The 14,504-nt window shown below is 41.8% G+C and overlaps 1 protein-coding gene across 1 annotated transcript; it reads right to left on the bottom strand.

Moving 5' to 3' along the window:
* Nucleotides 1-659: 659 nt before the first annotated feature.
* Nucleotides 660-13,420, bottom strand: LOC142149603 (uncharacterized). The gene is made up of 11 exons (XM_075204926.1): nucleotides 12,471-13,420; nucleotides 10,720-11,046; nucleotides 9,556-9,644; nucleotides 8,421-8,598; nucleotides 8,069-8,297; nucleotides 7,085-7,593; nucleotides 6,280-6,370; nucleotides 4,046-4,209; nucleotides 2,226-2,383; nucleotides 991-1,222; nucleotides 660-884 (listed from the first exon to the last, which is right to left on the bottom strand). The coding sequence occupies exons 1-11, from the start codon at nucleotides 12,657-12,659 to the stop codon at nucleotides 660-662; spliced, it is 2,391 nt and encodes a 796-aa protein (XP_075061027.1). The 5' UTR covers nucleotides 12,660-13,420.
* Nucleotides 13,421-14,504: the final 1,084 nt, after the last annotated feature.

Here is a 14,504-nt window from a genome sequence, read left to right as displayed (position 1 = left end):
TTTTTTTAGAGTCAGGGGGATCTGAGATATTTAAATGATAATGACTACACAATTGAAAGTAGACTAAAATATTAATTACACAGTTTGAAGTATTTTCAGAGGTGGTCCCAATGACCGAGTCTGACAATGGTTCTGCTTTGTGGAACATTCATCAGCTGTACTGTACCAATTCTCTTGTTCTTTATCATCATCATCACCATCTATTTATATAGCGCCACTAATTCCACAGCGCTGTACAGAGAACTCACTCACATCAGTCCCTGCCACATTGGAGCTTAGTCTAAATTCCCTAATATACACACACACAGACACACAGACACACAGACAGAGAGAAACTAAGGTCAATTTATACTGAATACATTTTTTAGTATTTGTTCCTATTCTGTTTGTTATATAAGAAGAGTGGCTCCTTACATGAGGTAAGGCAAGAACCTTGTCTCAAGTGCGCCCATTCTCGGGGAGACGGAGACAAGGTTTCCCTTCACCTCCAGATGAGTAAACGCCCATAAAAATAAAATAAGGTCAAGTTCAGTGATTAGTGACCTATTGCATCCGCACACTGCATCAGGCTCCTGTACACACCAGACTATACATCTAATACCTGCACACTCCCATGTGTCCCCCTCCATACACACACAGCCCCGCACACGGTAGAGTTGTTACAGCACCAATCCTGAGCGCACAGCCTGCAGATTGTGGTCCTTCAGGTATTGCTGCAGGTCTGTGTCATTGCGAGACTCCTGCTCCGCCTGGTGGTAGAATCGCTCCAGTCTCTTGGAAACTCTGCGCGTGGCCCCTGCCTGCAGCCGCTGGTGTCTGCGCCAGTCCTGGAGATCCGCTTCCTGCCGCCTCTGCCGTGTCATCATCCTGCTCTGCACTAGGTCCTGGGACACAAAACTGTCCTTGTAAACATGTCTATAAATCAACAGCTTCCTCTTACAGTCTAGATTGATAACACTTAAAACACAGATTGTATCATTATAAACTTACATTGTGCTCGTCATTCTGCTCAGGACGTTTCTGGCTCTTCCCCAAATCCAGATTCTCTCTGGGCTGTTGGAGGTCGCTCCAGAACGTGACTCTTTGCTCCTCTTTTCTGTACTCTCTCCCGAGATCTTGTTCTTTCTTACGGCTTCTGCGGGATTCTACCTGCGGAGCTTCTAAGCCCTCGTTGTCCTGTCTTCTCTCCAGGTCAAGCAGGATTCTTTGCTCAGAGCACAGCCTAGAACGGTACAGTAATAATAAAATATTCCATTAATAATGGCCATTAGGACCTGACATTTATATGTAAAAGTATTAAGGTGAAAATTAATATTCTGCAAGTCAGTTATTCAATGATCTTAATTGAGGTACAGAAGGCTGACTCCAGTCCAGATGAATAGCTACAGTCTAAGGCTGGGTACACAATACAGAATTTTCCGACCAATGTCTTATCTACAATGATTGTACCTATGACCTAAGGTACAATCAGTCTGCCAATATATGTTTACACACTATACACCTTTTACCTTCAGATCTGTGCTGATCATCTAGTTCAAAAGCAGTGTATTTGTTTAGTGAATGATAGCACAATATTTGAATGAAATAAACTTTTACTTTTCCACAATGTAATTATAACTTTCGTTAGCTTCTGTGACTCTGAAACAAAATATTCAGTTTCAGAACGAACAATTTAATTATTACACCTACAGCACTCTCTACACTCGCTGTTTGAGGAACTATCGGCACTTTCATACACACTGCAGGATCGGAAGTTGGTTGCAACGAGATTATTAAGTTTACCGACCAACCAAACGAACCGACGATCGGTGCTTTGGAACGACTATCGGGCATCGTGTAAGTGTACACACTACCGTGATATCTGGCCGAGCGGTCGGTTTTCTGGTGTTTGGTCCAATAACGAACAACCTGTAGTGTGTACCCTGCCTAACAAAAGAAGAGCTGTATCTAATAAACTAATCTAATTAACACATAGGTATACAATTTGGCTATTGGGCACAGCCTGAGAAATCAAATTGACGTAACTTATATTATAATCGAATGTACTGTAAGTCAGTTTAAGAGGCCCCTTATGAATAATTCCTTAGGGTCCCCATATATGGGCCGTGACTAATAAAACCACATAATCCTACATCCACAGTCAGTCTGGGGACATCTCCTCTCCCTCCTCTTTTACCCACTATATGGTTGGGTTTGGTTGGATTCTCAGCCAACACCTTCTATACCTGTTATCTTTAAGCATCACATCATTCTGTTCAATCTCCCAGTTCTTCTCCTCTCTCCTCCTCCTTCTCTCCTCCTCCTGAATCCTTCGCAGTTCTGCTTGTTCCCCTTCCTTCCGCTCTCTCGGCTCCTGAAATCTGGGCACTTTAGCTTCATAATTCTGGAAAGATCAAAGCCAACCAATGCATGCTGCAGATTAACTCAAGCCTGCATACCTCAACAACCTAGATTACGTGTAGAAGAGGGCTTTACAGGGGGAACTATTTTACAATTAGCTCTCAGGAGCAGGGCCCTCTTTCCTTGTGTGCTCCTTCTACTATTCCATCACCCTCTGTACCTCTTGGCCTGCTTCCCTAGCCCTGTTTTCCCTGTTTTCTAAAGCTTCGGCCTACTTCTCGCTGATTTCTACCATCCCTTTCAATATCTGTCCCAGAAATAATCTGATTTGCTTTACCCTGTTACCTGTGTTTGTATATATTTTTGTTCTTTCTGTATCATGTTGTGTCTTGGTTCTCTGTTTTCTGTATATGTCATGTACGGCGCTGCGGACCCTTTGTGGCGCCTTATAAGTTAAAGATAATAATAATAATAATAATAATAATATTTATTATCGTTTGCTCAAAATGACTATGTTCATATGACATCATACCTATTGCCTAATACACATCATAAAGATTATAAAAAGCCATCATTTACCTAATGACTGCATTTACTTAGCCTGAATAATTTATTTTTGATACTTCAGTTAGATTGCTTAGTTACTAACAATAAAAACATTGTGAAATTACTGGTTACGGAACATATAGGTGTGCCCACGCTAAATTCAGAATTCTCAGCTGAAGCTTCTCTTCCGCAGAACATAACTAGAGTAGAAACTGATTTCTCCATAGAAAAAAAAAGCAAATTTAAAAGATAAATGCTTCATTGTCCACAATATTATGGAACAGGGGCCTGATTCATTAAGGATCTTAACTTGAGAAACTTCTTATTTCAGTCTCCTGGACAAAACCATGTTACAATGCAAGGGGTGCAAATTAGTATTCTGTTTTGCACATAAGTTAAATACTGACTGTTTTTTCATGTAGCACACAAATATCAACTGTAAATTTCAGTGTACAAATAAGCTATCAAGTATTTGTGTGTTACATGAAATAACAGTCAGTAATTAACTTATGTGCAAAACAGAATGCTAATTTGCACCCCTTGCATTGTAACATGCTTTTGTCCAGGAGACTGAAATAAGAAGTTTCTCAAGTTAAGATCCTTAATGAATCAGGCCCCACGTTATTAAAATAACTAGTTAGTTCTACTTTTGATGCCCACTGGATATCTCTGAGAAATTCCATTCCCATTCATATCAGGGATTTTGGTGCATACACTCCAAAGCACCAAGTAGCAGCATCAGTGTATGCTTCCACAAACTTTACTGTAACTTTTCTTTGACTTGGAGTTCATCAGTGCATCAAGTTCAAGGAGGGCGTTGGCTTTAAGGCCTAAATATAGCTCTGAAGACAGAAGGATGCACTCTCGTCTCTGGGGAGTAACCCAAAAATAAACCATTGCTTGTAACGGTTTGTATAAACGTAAAAAAGTAGAATGTCCGTCTTTTATTGTACAGCCTACAGTTTATTAAGTATCTCAACTGAGGCCGTCCGTTATACACAGTGGTCGCACCAAGCAGCTTTCATTTGCTATTTTGATGTTTGTTGGTTTTAGATAAATATCAGGAAATTGGAGACACAGACATACAAACAGACACACACTCTACCACAGCACCCGCTATTCAATGAGAATTTAGCCTAACAGCTCCCACGTAACCTACTCGTTTTAGAGGAGTGGATCGCGGTCTGCGCTCAAGTATGGCAGACTCCATGGCTAAGCGGTCTTCTTTCATGGCCTGATCAATACGTTGCAGAGTTGCCTGGAGATGGGTCATGTTGTCCAGGCTTGACGTTGAGCTTTTGTACGAGGACTTCATTGTGTCACCTTACCAAAAAAAGGCACAGAACACAACATGTCTAATATATAATTGCATTAAACGCATGCGTCCATTCTGCTTACACTGACACATTAGGAGACCACCAAATTCTAAAAGATAAGTTACATTGCATAAATAAGTTAAAAAGAACATTTGCAGATATATATGTAAAAGTTTCCATACCTTGACAGACTTTGAGATATTTTACATTGTTTAATATTTATAATGCAGCTAAGCTGTTGCTCTCTGTTGTCAAGTACATAGGGCGGAGGAGAGACTGGCTACAGTGTCCTTCAATGGGATTATTGTCAGGAAGTCTGCTGTGAGTTGGACAATTGTTACCCCATGATCACAACTTTATGAATAATATCAGTAGCCCCTTTATATAAAACACAACTTTTTAGTGACTCTATAGAGTTAAATCTTATCCATAAACTTCTGTGCAACTTTGTCCTTAGCAGATAATAGATCATATATTCCCAAAGAGAAACAAATGCCATGACAGAAGCTTAATCTGGCACCTATAAATTAGCAATAAATACATTTAATGACTGCAGGGCCTTTACCCTTCCTACTAACTCAGGGAATTATTTCACAGTTGCACACTGGAAGCTGCCATATATATACACATCCCAGGTCACTTAGTAAACACTCTGCAATTACTGTAATTATCTGTCTGATTACTGAGATTGCAGAACCACTTTAAGAAGAGGTCATTAACTGTTGCAGATTTATGACACATCTACACATTTTACTGATGATAGGATGATTTGCAATTTATGGTTATTAAAGTTTTTGCTGCCTTCTAGTGAAAAAGAAAAAAGCACATTTACAATAGTTTCTAACCTATCTACTTCTGAGCTGGAGATTTGATCTAGCAAATAGTAACTCAGTTGTAAACTTTGAATTCTCTCATCCGTTTACTCTCCGTATTCACTACAGTACAATTTGGCAGGCACCCATGGCTATTTTTAGTATTTTTTTTATTGCTGCAACTCTCTGCAAAATGGAAGAAGCTGACAAGACTAAGTGTGGCCTCCCACAAGTGCTTTTTATTCCACATATTGTAGGGGTATAATGAAGAGGATGTCACATGAGCCCTTTAATTGCTTGAATGGTTTCCAAACGGCTAACAGCTGCGTCTAGGACACATTTCCAAACCGCTCAGTGCTGCGCCTCTCCGATTCCAATGCATTACGTCTGAGAAGACCCTGCATGCAGCGCTCATTATGGATTCTAAGGGGCACATTTAACAAATAGTGATGGTGCACTATCGTGCACTTACCGTAAAATCCACGGCCCTCTGTGTGTCCCGCATATTTAAGAAAGGTGCATCGCAGCAGATATCGTGGATATCTGCTGCTTTGCATTCTGCTTCGTTTTTGGAAGCAGTCACCATTCATTAGTATGGTGACTGCTCCCAACCGCAAAAATAGTTTTTGTCAGTAACTTGTCATGATAATGTACGCCAGCTGAAAAATTTCAGTGCTGTCAGCTCTGCTCCGAAGAGCAGAGCTGGACAGCGCATGTGTGGAGGGATCACATGATCCCTCCCTGTCACTCACCGCTCTGTCTCTGCAACTATATTTGCAGAGATAGAGCCAGATGTTTGTGCGCATGTGCAGTAAGAAGAGAGGTGAAGAGGACGAGGAGGAGATCTGGAGACAGCGCGTTCCGAAGATGGGGGTAAGTATGATTTTTTTTTTATCACAGAAACAGCAGTTTATCAGAACTGCTGTTTCTGTGCAGGGTTGTACATAAATTTGAGAAATAGTTCAATCCTTATCATTGTGATAAGGATTGAAAACAATTTTTCACTTTATGTGAACATTGATAAATGTGCCCCTAAATGCGCTGCTTTCTTCCGGCTGCGCTAAAAACGCTATAATAATTAGCACGAGCACTTCTAAACTGGAAAAGCACTAACGATCAGGGGTGTTCAAGGCTCCTTGTAGCAGAACAGACAGATTTAAGAGAAAGCCATAGAACAGCTGTCTTTGATGATATTATTATCAGTTGCCCCAACCCCCCCCCAAGCTAAGAATTATAAGATATAAAGAGTAAGCACATGTTATTACCTTCTGTTCTTTTAACATTAGATTCGATTGGGGTGTACGGGTCGATGTTTTTCTCGGTCTGAGTATCTCGGCTACAAACGAGGCGTTCCTTCTGAAACAAAGTCCAATATGCACATTTTGTTACATTCAAAAACTTGTCTGTAAATGAAGGTACATAAAGCAAATTCATAGAATAGGTTCAACCAGAGGTAGATACATCATCATCACCATTTATTTAAATAGCGCCTCTGATTCCGCAGCGCTGTACAGAGAACTCATTCACATCAGTCCCTGCCCCATTGGAGCTTACAGTCTAAATTCCCTAACATACACACACAGACAGACAGAGAGAGAGAGAGAGTAGGGTCAATTTTGATAGCAGCCAATTAATCTACCAGTATCTTTTTGGAGCGTGGGAAGAAACCGGAGAACCCGAAGGAAACCCACGCAAACACGGGGAGAACATACAAACTCCTCACAGATAAGGCCATGGTCGGGAATTGAACTCATGACACCAGTGCTGTAAGGCATAAGTGCTAACCACTGAGCCACCGTGCTGCCCCAGATGATCTGATGAGATGAAGACAGTTTCTTCAGCACCAGGTGGTCCATATATAATACAGTCAATATATTCACAACTACACCGTTGTTCAAAGGCCATGCATGCTGCATATTTGCAGCGTGCAGGTAAAATACACAGTTCGGTGTTACCCTTATGCAGCTCTGTTACTTAGCCGACCTATGTGGAAGAATAACTATATACAACTACAAAGTTGCGCCACTTGTTTTTGGCACAACTTCAATTCAGCAAAGCACAGAAACATACATGTCTACTTATCTGCTCCGCTTTCTGGTGGTCTCTCTGGTCTATTACACTCGTCTTTGGACGTCTATTCTTCTCCTTGCCGTAGACAGGCTTTGGTGAGATGTTTTGTTTTGGGGCCTTCTCTTTGTCCACCTTCTTCGAAGGTTTCCCTTTAGACGAGGTCATTTGACTGATGTGACTTAGTGAAGTCCTCAGAGCTGCCCATAGTTCCTCTGGCACCTGGCATTTCCGGCAGACGCCAGCACTGTGCCGGCAGTATAGACAGGTATGAGAGCCAGGGCCTCCCACTTTGTCTTCCGTCTGACTCGCTGGATGGTGTTTATCGGCAGAGCCTATGAAGGGGAAACCGGGGCAGGATTCCATAAGCTTCTTCCGGGCTTCCAGAGGAATATGCAGCTCCAGGGTGATGCGGTCACTTAATGTCTGGGGGATCCAGACGGCCAGGCCGGGGGCGATTTTCTTGGTCTTCCCGTTCCAGAAAGTTACTAGAATCCCACCGCTGTCAGAAGCTACAGAGTGTTAGAGATGTTACGGTATTTCAAACAGTTACTTCGCCAGAATAACATTCTGCAGGCAATCTGATACCTGAGGTCCCATCACCATTGTCTTTCAATCATAGGTGCAGTAATCAACTAATAAAAACCTTATTTATATATAATAATGGAGGACAATATTATACCATACAACTTTATTACGAAACACAGTGGAGCCAGGCAAGCCCTTGTCTGCAGAAGCCTGGAACACTAATACATTGAAATCTCGGCCTTGACTTGAACCCACACCTACCAAGCAATGCAATTAATATCTGTAAAGTAGCAAGAAAGTGGGTGGGGCTGACAACTAGACAATGAAAATGGTTGTCAAGGGACAAGTTAACTAAAGATAGTGAAATCTGCCATGTGGGTGGAAATCCCGTTTAATGTACCTTGAAGGATGCAGTCACTTATTTATATTGAATATGAATGTAAGATGATGTCATAATACCTAAGCCACAGACTCGGCTTTCTGTTCCTTGCAGGACAGTCCCAGGTCCGTACTTCTCCAAGCTCCCATCTACTGGTGCCAGCACATGGTCTCCTGGATCTAGAGGTCTCCACCTTGCATCTTCGTAGTGGATGATGTCACACACAGATGTTTCCTGCATACGGAACTGACCTTTGCCTTTCAAAGAGAGACATTTCTCAAACTCCACAAGGAAACGATCACAGGAGCCCTGAAGGAAAGGAGGAAGCAAGACAGAGGGACAATCGCTAGCTCTGCAACCTACTATAACACAAGGGGTTCTCAAACCATGTTAGTAGGATTTAGCCAAACAATGTCACACACAGCCACTCACCTCCACCTCCCGAGCAATGTGCCCCAGGTAGTAAAGACTGTCAGTGTCTCTGCGAGCCAACACCCTTGCTCCCCTCAACAAACTCAAAGCTTCTGGTGTGATGATCGCAGGTCCCCCATTCATTGCACAAGATACTGGAGGTTCTCTGGAGGTCAAAATACAGCTGAATGGTGGCATCCTATGGAATATAAGCATTAGATCATAGGAGAAGTAATATGGTGGCACAGTGGGCTGTATTTGGGAAAGGACAACAAAAGTCGACAGTGCAAAAAGTTTAAAATCACATCAAAGGCTAGTCGCTAAGCCCTCCCAATGCTGGTTTAGCCTAATTGATGGCTTTAATCAGGGTAGTAAGTGGATACCAGACCTGTCTTTATTACATGTGATACTTCTGTGTGGTTTTTTTTAACATTTGCAAAGTGAGTCTAGGAATGTGCTTCTCCAAATGGAATTTATACCATTAAAAATATCGAACAAAACCCGATATCTTCCCGCTTTGTACTGGTGCAAAATAAAAGTGTCTTTGCTGAGAGAAAACGGCTGTGTGCCCTTTTGCAACACAATAAATGTCCCTAAAAATGCCCCCTCTATACTCCTTAATTTCATTAACCTCATTGTCCAAAATAAAATCTTGTGTTTGGCATGATTCACCAAACTAGACAAACTAGTGCACCTCTTTCATACTAAGCCCTTTCACTCTCTGCTTAATCTACAATTTCCTAAGCTTTTAAGGGCTCATCCCAATGACTGGAATCTCTTGTTGCACTCCAATTGGACTGGCACATGTGAAATCTGCTTAAATATGTGACCAAAATGCTCAGCCGAGAAGATAATGCAATATCTGAATGCGGACAATCCCTATAATGGGGAAGGATAAATGATGAGATGTAGATGTGGGGACTGGACAGAAACCCGGTGTCCCTGGCCCAGGTGGTCGTCCCAGGAATGGACGTGATCACCTACATCCAATCCTGGAACCTCCCTTTCGGCAAGCGCGGCCCTGCTGCTGTCCAGTCCCCACATAAAAATCGCAATCTGGCCGCAGGTTTCCACCCCTATAATGACATATTTACTGTACATATATCCAGAATGTCATGTAGATTTCCGCATTGTATTCTTAGCTCTTGGTACATACTGATGTTCGGAGGACTGTATCGTAGAGGATGTGCAGGACGATGAAGACGAGCAGCAGGGACTGTATCTCTGATTACCGTTAATTCTGATCTAGAACCAGATGAACATGATTACTTATTGATTTACGCTATATTTCATTATACATATGTATAAAATCATAAATTGGCAGCTCTCTTAAAGAAGATGTCCAACAATTACCTAAGCATTTATCACCACAGCCAAAACAACATTCGGTTATAAAAAGCTAAATCCTGCTGAACATCCAGCTGACAACATTATTATTATTATTATTATTATTTACTTATATGGCACCAGAAGGTGTCCGCAGCGCCGTACAAAATACAAAAACACAGTACAGACAGTATACAAGGGTACGACAGAACAGAGTAGAACAAGTATAGCCAAGACTTCAATATCTCCAAGCATAGCAAGTAGAGTGGTGTAGGAGTAGGAGAAATGGTATTGAGAGAGAAGGGAAGAGGGCTCTGCTCATAAGAGCTTACATACTAAGGGGGGGAGGGGAGATGGACAGCAGGCACAGGGGGAGTCAGTGGAGGGGTCCAAGTACAAGATGGGACAGGAAAGTGGGAGGTGATGAGAACAATAAGGTTACGTGGATGGTTGGTAGGCCTTAAGGAACAGATGGGTTTTGAGAGCCCATTTGAAGGATTAGGGGACAGGCGGATGGAGGGAGGGAGGTTGTTCCAGTGAAGGGGGGCAGCACGGGAGAAGTCTTGAATTCTGGCATGGGATGAGGTGATCAGGGCAGAGGAAAGACGACGATCATTGGCCGAACGCAGGGAACGGGCGGGAGTGTGGATGGAGAGGAGGTTAGAGATATAAGGGGCAGTGGAAAGGGAGAGGGCCTTGTAGGTGACAGTGAGGAGTTTAAAGAGGATTCTGAAGGGGAAAGGGAGCCAGTGAAGGGCAAGGCAGAGAGGGGAGGCAGAGGAAGAGCGGCGTGAGAGAAAGATAAGTGATTAGTGATTATCTGTCTTCCAGATGAGCTATCCCGCAGCTTCTTTTCTGTATTATTGTAACTAGTTGTCCCACATGAGACCATAATACCCTATTTATTCATAGAAACACTTAATAATAATCTCAACCTTGCCTAACGACCTTTATATAAGGTCAAATCTTCCTGGATAAAAGTTCCCATACTTGCCTTATTTAAAGATCCGAGGGGCTTTAGATTAATCATGCGGAAAGACCCCTCTGCCAGGCTATCACATGGCTTCTCCAGAAGGTACACCACATTCACCGAGCAGGCGCTGTCATCTCTGGAGAGAAAGCCGTAGATCTCCTGCAGCAAGCTGGGTGGCAGAGCATCTATTACCAAGTACACAGCCTGGCATGATGGGTCCTCAAATGCCGCAGACAGGGCATTGGTAGGGCTGGCTCCAGAACCACAAACAAGGCTCCGGATCCATGAAAGAGCCTGAGAGGCCGTGTCGGGGCTCCATGTCACAGCGCGGTCACAGAACTTGCTAATCTAATGGTTAGAAGGGAAGCAGGTGAATCATATGTTGTCACTGTATCTATTCTACATTCCATGGAACACTCTCAAGTGATCTCACACTACTGGTTGGTGCCTCCTCTTACAGGAGACAGATGGATCGGACAAGTGCATTAGATACACAAACCCACATCTGCGTCCTGCACTATCTACTACTAGGCTCCATACAGTATTATTATCTGTTATAAACAGTTTTTATGTGACTTTCTGTTTCCAGGTAATCAACAAAAAGTATAAATATATATATATATATATATATATATATATATATATAGCAAAAGAAAGAAAATATGCTGCATTAGTAATAATATTGTATATTAGTTTTACAAACAAGTACAAAAGAAAATATAAATAAATGTACAACAGTAAAAACAACAATAACAGGAACTATATTCAAAAATTAATAAGGTTCAGAAAATGGAACATGAGCCACAATGATGTGTTGCTCAGTTCCACAGAGCGCTCCAAAGTAAAGTGGAACCAAATCCGAAAAAGAAAAATATTGATATGTTTGATGCTCTGCAAGGTCTGATTAGTCATAACAGCCGTATTGGTCTATATTACAAAACTTACCCGGAAAGACTAAAAGATCTTAATATGTATAGTTTGGAGCAGAGAAGGGAAAGGGGGGATGTGATAGAAACTTTCAAATATATCAGGGGTTCAAAGGAAGAGAAGTATTAGAACACGAGGACATGCACTGACACTGGGGGGAAGTAGGTTCACAGAAAGGGTAGTGGATAAGTGGAATAGACTCCCATCAGAGGTGGTAGAGGTTAATATAGTAGAGCAATTTAAACATGTTTGAGATAGATCAAATAGAGTTGGAGGTTACCATAGGTTAATAAAACAATAGGCAGACTAGATGGGCCAAGTGATCCTTATCTGCCATCAAATTCTATGTTCTTATGTTTAGTTTAAGAGAGATCATCATTCATTCTCAGTTACTAAAAGACACATTTATATCATCATCAGTTATTTATATAGCGCCACTAATTCCGCAGCGCTGTACAGAGAACACACTCACCTCAGTCCCTGCCCCATTGGGGCTTACAGTCTACATTCCATAACATACACACAGACAGAGAGAGAGAGAGAGAGACTAGGGTCAATTTAATAGCAGCCAATTAACCTACTAGTATGTTTTTGGAGTATGGGAGGAAACCCACGCAAACACGGGGAGAACATATAAACTCCACACAGATAAGACGATGGTCGGGAATTGAACTCATGACCCCAGTGCTGTGAGACAGAAGTGCTAACCACTGAGCCACCGTGCTTAGCAGATGCATGAGCTCAAATATACACAGCTTTTCTTTTTTGGGTTAAGTTCCACTTCAACAACTACATCTCAATCAGCGATCTTGGCCACTAACATAAAAGGAGAAAGGGGCACTTACCTTATGTGAGCAGTGGATAATATTAAATGATGGTACTCTCAAGCTGCTACCCAGGTTGTAGAGGGCATGGGAGACATGGTCCTTCAGAAGACTTAAATTCACAGGGTCTCCATCCAGAGTGCCCACGATGAAGGTCACTGCCCCAGTGTAGTAGTCAGGAGGGCAGCTGGTGTGATAGAGACTGCACATGTCTCCGGTGTCTAATGAAAACAGTCCTGCAAACAATGTCTCACACTCAGCACTTGTTTCTATGAGGACAAGGTAACAGTAACACAGAGCAAAATACACAACCAGCAACAATCCTCTCTCCTTTCTATAGCCCCTTCTTTAGTAAACACTGTTAAATATGATACAATGTAGCAATATAATGTATGGCTATCAGAATTTCCATTATTTGAATACAGTTTCCAGAGACACTTTGCTACAAACAAGGGACATTTATGGCGCCCTCCCTAACTTAGCATGACCGAATTACTGGTCAAGAGCATAAAAAGCCCTATGGAATTTTAGAACACATTAAATTTTTATTAACATACAGAACATACAGAATTACACACAGAAGTCGTTTTGCGGTTAGTTCATGTAAGTAAAGTATTCACGGACAGACAATACAATTCCTGGTATTTCAGGACACTTGGGTGCTCTATAAATGCTATACGACAATACAGCACAGTGGCTCAGTGGTTAGCACTTCTGCCTCACAGCACTGGGGTCATGAGTTCGATTCCCGACCATGGCCTTATCTGTGTGGAGTTTGTATGTTCTCCCTGTGCTTGCGTGGGTTTCCTCCGGGTGCTCCGGTTTCCTCCCACACTCCAAAAACATACAGGTAGGTTAATTGGCTGCTATCAAAATTGACACTAGTCTGTCCCTCTCTGTCTTTCTGTCTGTGTGTGTGTCTATATTAGGGAATTTAGACTGTAAGCTCCAGTGGGGCAGAGACTGATGTTAGTGGGTACAGCGCTTCAGAATTAGTGGCGCTATATAAATAAATGATGATGATGCACGAATAAATTACTATGCAAGGCAGTTCTCATTTCTAGCTGTGTATCTCAAATGATAAATAGAATGGAGATTAACAAAGTTATTTTCAATATTTCTCTTAATAAAACCAAAGAAATATTCTTTTTAATCATTTGTTGGGATTGGGGTTAATAATTTCAGAATTAAAGTTCACGGAGCTATTATTGAAGTAAAATACATGTTTCTGCCAGCAGGGGGAAGCAGAACATTATTAGTATGAGAATGTGACCAAACAGCAACCAATTCCAAAATGCTTATAAGGGGCCTATTTAAGAAGCTCCTAATCCCCCGAAAAGGACAATATTAAGGATCCCAGCTATTTATACCTAAAGGATCCCGGCTATTTCTCAGATATCTGTGCAGTCCCACTGATATTGTATGCAAAAGCATTTCCAAGTTTATCTATCCTTCTAAATGCTATGAATATATTATTTTTAATTTATTTGACCAATGCAATATATTTTGGGCCTGATTACTATTCGGACATATGCTGGTTTGTGTAGCATATCCTGCGTGATATATTTCTGTGCATGCTCAGAAACTCTCCTCTACAACAGATGAAATTATTTGTTCCATGTTTATTTCCATTTAAACTTTAAAATGAGCTACAACTGTAAGGCCCCGTACTCACTGGAACACAAAACTCCCACAGTTTGGCAGCTGTTTGGCGCTGGTAACATTTAAAATGATCATTGCATTTGATTGAGCCGCACTGCCGTCCATTCAAACATCTACCAACTTGTATGCCTGGGGGAGCAAACATTTCTAGCAAAAGCAGGGGGTTGAAATGCAGCCAAACTTTGGGAAACCCATGCATCAGACCCCTGCTGTTCTTGTAGCTGAGGGGTGAGGGAGTTTACTGATAAAAAAAATGTTTAATTTGTTTGACGTTTTATTTATACTTGTGGGTTGGGACCCAGAATGTTGGTCATCTGACCATTTTGGATAGATCACCATCAGTACCATTGTTAAATTCTTATTGAATTTCCTGTGATGTGTCGCAGCGTGCTT

Source organism: Mixophyes fleayi, chromosome 4, assembly GCF_038048845.1.
Source record: "Mixophyes fleayi isolate aMixFle1 chromosome 4, aMixFle1.hap1, whole genome shotgun sequence".
Classification (NCBI taxonomy): Eukaryota; Metazoa; Chordata; class Amphibia; order Anura; family Limnodynastidae; genus Mixophyes; species Mixophyes fleayi.
Note: the sequence above shows the minus strand (reverse complement) of the source record. Positions and strands in the feature narration are given on the sequence as shown.